General features: G+C 37.0%; 1 protein-coding gene across 1 annotated transcript; it reads right to left on the reverse strand.

The window, feature by feature from the left end:
* Nucleotides 1-316: 316 nt before the first annotated feature.
* On the reverse strand, nt 317-2,548 carry LOC142630311 (uncharacterized). The gene has a single exon (XM_075804289.1). The coding sequence runs from the start codon at nt 2,546-2,548 to the stop codon at nt 317-319; it is 2,232 nt and encodes a 743-aa protein (XP_075660404.1).
* Between the last annotated feature and the right edge of the window lie 387 nt (nt 2,549-2,935).

The raw sequence follows: 2,935 nt of genomic DNA on the forward strand, positions 1-2,935 counted from the left end.
TTTTAGAATGTGCCCCCGATTATTTGGCACTTCAACTAGCCAGGTAGAGGAGTTGCCCCCTAAAATAATAATAGTAACAAATAAAATAAAATATGGTAATAGCTTCAATATTGACAGAAAAATAGGTATTTCTCACTGGTAGAAAATAAATTAAAAATGATAAATCATCTTTATAATTTAAAAGGACATTTTTTAAGAACCAAAATCATGAAATAAAGTATTTTCTAATATGACTCAATAAAAAAAACGTATTTTCTAGTATAATAGTACATAAATAAATACCTGAAATCATTATTTGTATTTGCAAAATTTTGCTTCAATTAATTCTTCCATGAGCATTATTCTTCAATCTTCGCACCTTGTTGCGTCGTTCTCCATAAACAATATTCAATAGATATTTTGGTTTTTCACTTGAGAACACAAGATATCCCATACATAATCCGAACATAAAACCACATCCGTACCCCAACAATACAACTTTCCAATGAAATCCATTTGCAAACCCAAAATCATCTTCTTGGATGGTTGGTGCTGGTGGTGGTTGTTGTCCCTCATCATTGCCACAAGTTTTTGTCAGTGGAAATCCACATAAACCCAAGTTTCCACTGTAAGAAGCACTTGTAAACGTATTGAATTGTTTACCTTGAGGTATCAATCCCACAAGATGGTTTTTTGAGAGATTTAAAATTTCCAATGATGTAAGATCTGTCAATTGTATAGGAATGTTGCCTGTGAGCTTGTTTGAGGAGAGATCTAAGCATTCAAGATTAGTTAAATTTCTGAATGATATAGGTATATGACCCATAAGATTATTATGTGAAAAATTTAGCCCTTTAAGTGATCCAAGATTTCCAATTACCTTCGGAATTTCTCCTTTGAAACTATTGTTGGAAATATCAATGATTGTCAATAGAGTTTGTATTTTCTCCACATTAATATAATTCCCTTTAATATCAATTGTAACAGAATCATAATAATAATCATCACCCATATATTGCAATCCACCTTTATCCATGTTCCCATTCATCATGGCTGTTAAATACTTGAAAAAGTTTGATGGCAAATGACCATGGAACATATTGTGAGAGAGGTCTATAATTCTCAAATTAGGGAATGAGAATTTAGTCTTGTGATTGCCTATGGAACCATGAAAGTTGTTTGATCGCAATGAGAGAACCTGCAACTCTGGAAGATTTACCAACCAATGAGGGAATGTGTCATTAACCTTGTTGTTAGCAAAGTCTAGAATTTCTAATTTCTTGCAATTGACCAATGAACGTGGCATTGGCCCTTCTAATTGATTGCCAGCGAGTTTAAGACTTCTCAAGTTATTGCACTTAACAAATTTTGGGATTGTGCCATGAAAATTGTTATTTCCCAGATCCAAATCTATGAGATAATCACTCATATTTCCCAAACATGGAGGAATCATACTAAAATGATTATGAGAGAAATCAAGGTACTTGATAAAATTGAGATTACAAATTGAGGAAGGGATCTCTCCACTAAAATTGTTACTTGAGATTGAAAAGAAAACCATGTGCAATGGAAGTACAGGAAGTGGCAAAGTACCTTCAATCAAATTATCTGAAAAGTTAACAAAATGCAACGAAACAAGGTGGCTTAACTCACCAGGAACCTTTCCGTTGATCAAATTAGAATTCAAAAGGAGATACGTCAAGTTTCGGCAGCCCGAGATCTCTCTTGGTATTGAACCGGTGAGTGAATTATTGTAGAGGTAGATGTTTTGGAGGGCTGTGCAGTCCCCGAGTTCAGGTGGGATTTGGCCAGAGAGGAGAGTTGTGCAGGCGAATATGGTTTTGAGCTTCTTTAGGAGGCCGAGACTCGGGGGAAGGAAACCCCAGATGCTTGTTTCGGCTAGGCCTAATATGGTCAACTCGGTACAATTTCCGATTTCTCGGGGTATAAGGCCTCTGAGATTCTTGTTTTTACCAACTCTTATCACTTGGAGGTTCTTCAAGTTGCCTATGGTATTGGGTATTTCTCCATTAAGCTGGTTGTCATAAAGAGTCAGCCATTTCAAGCTTGTGAGGTTGCCGATTTGAACCGGAATCGAGCCCTCTAGCTGGTTCGAGTCGAGGTAGATTTCTTGGAGCTTAAGCAAGTTGCAAATCTCAGATGGGATTTCACCGATTAACGCATTGTCACTCAAGTCCAAGTAATTCAGTTCATGTAGTATAGCAATCTCTCTTGGGACTGACCCCGTGAGGTTTGTACTAGGAAGGTCAACCTTGGTTAATGAAACCAAGGAAGAGAGATTAGTTGGAACTGTACCATATAAACTCAAGTACCTTAATTTCAATTCCACGACCTCCTTGTTGATGTTGCAAGTGATTCCAAACCACCCACATGGAGTTTCATCTGTTGGGTTCCAATTAGACAAGGCCTTAGTGGGTCCATTCAGGATTTGCTTCCATGAAAGAAGAGCTTCGCCCTGTGGATTAACAGCGAAAGCCACAAAAGGATTCAGGAGGGGAAGGATGATTGTTAAGAAGGAGAATAGGGTGTTCCATGGATTTAGAGGCATTACAGCTATGCTACAAAGTGTAATGAGAAGGAGGAAAGTACACAAAGGAAGAGGGGTTGGTTGTGTTTTAACTTCGAACTAAAAACGTTGGTTAGTTGAGGCTAGGGAGACACAATGAGAGGAATCAAATCATGTCTTGTGGGCTACAAGTTCTTTTTAGTAATTGTTACCACTTTGTCTCTTCAAATATTAGCTCGCCACTGTTGTTGTTGCTGAGAAAGGAATAAGAGAAAGTGTGAATGCAATGAAGAAATTGATCAATTTTTTACACGGTTCTTTTTCAATAAAGTGAGGCTGGGATGACAAGTTCTATTTTTCATTGATGTTCAAGTGAGAAAGCAACAAAGATAAGGATGACTATGCATGCAAATTAAAGTTGTTTTCACA

This window comes from Castanea sativa, chromosome 4 (genome assembly GCF_040712315.1).
Source record: "Castanea sativa cultivar Marrone di Chiusa Pesio chromosome 4, ASM4071231v1".
Classification (NCBI taxonomy): domain Eukaryota; kingdom Viridiplantae; phylum Streptophyta; class Magnoliopsida; order Fagales; family Fagaceae; genus Castanea; species Castanea sativa.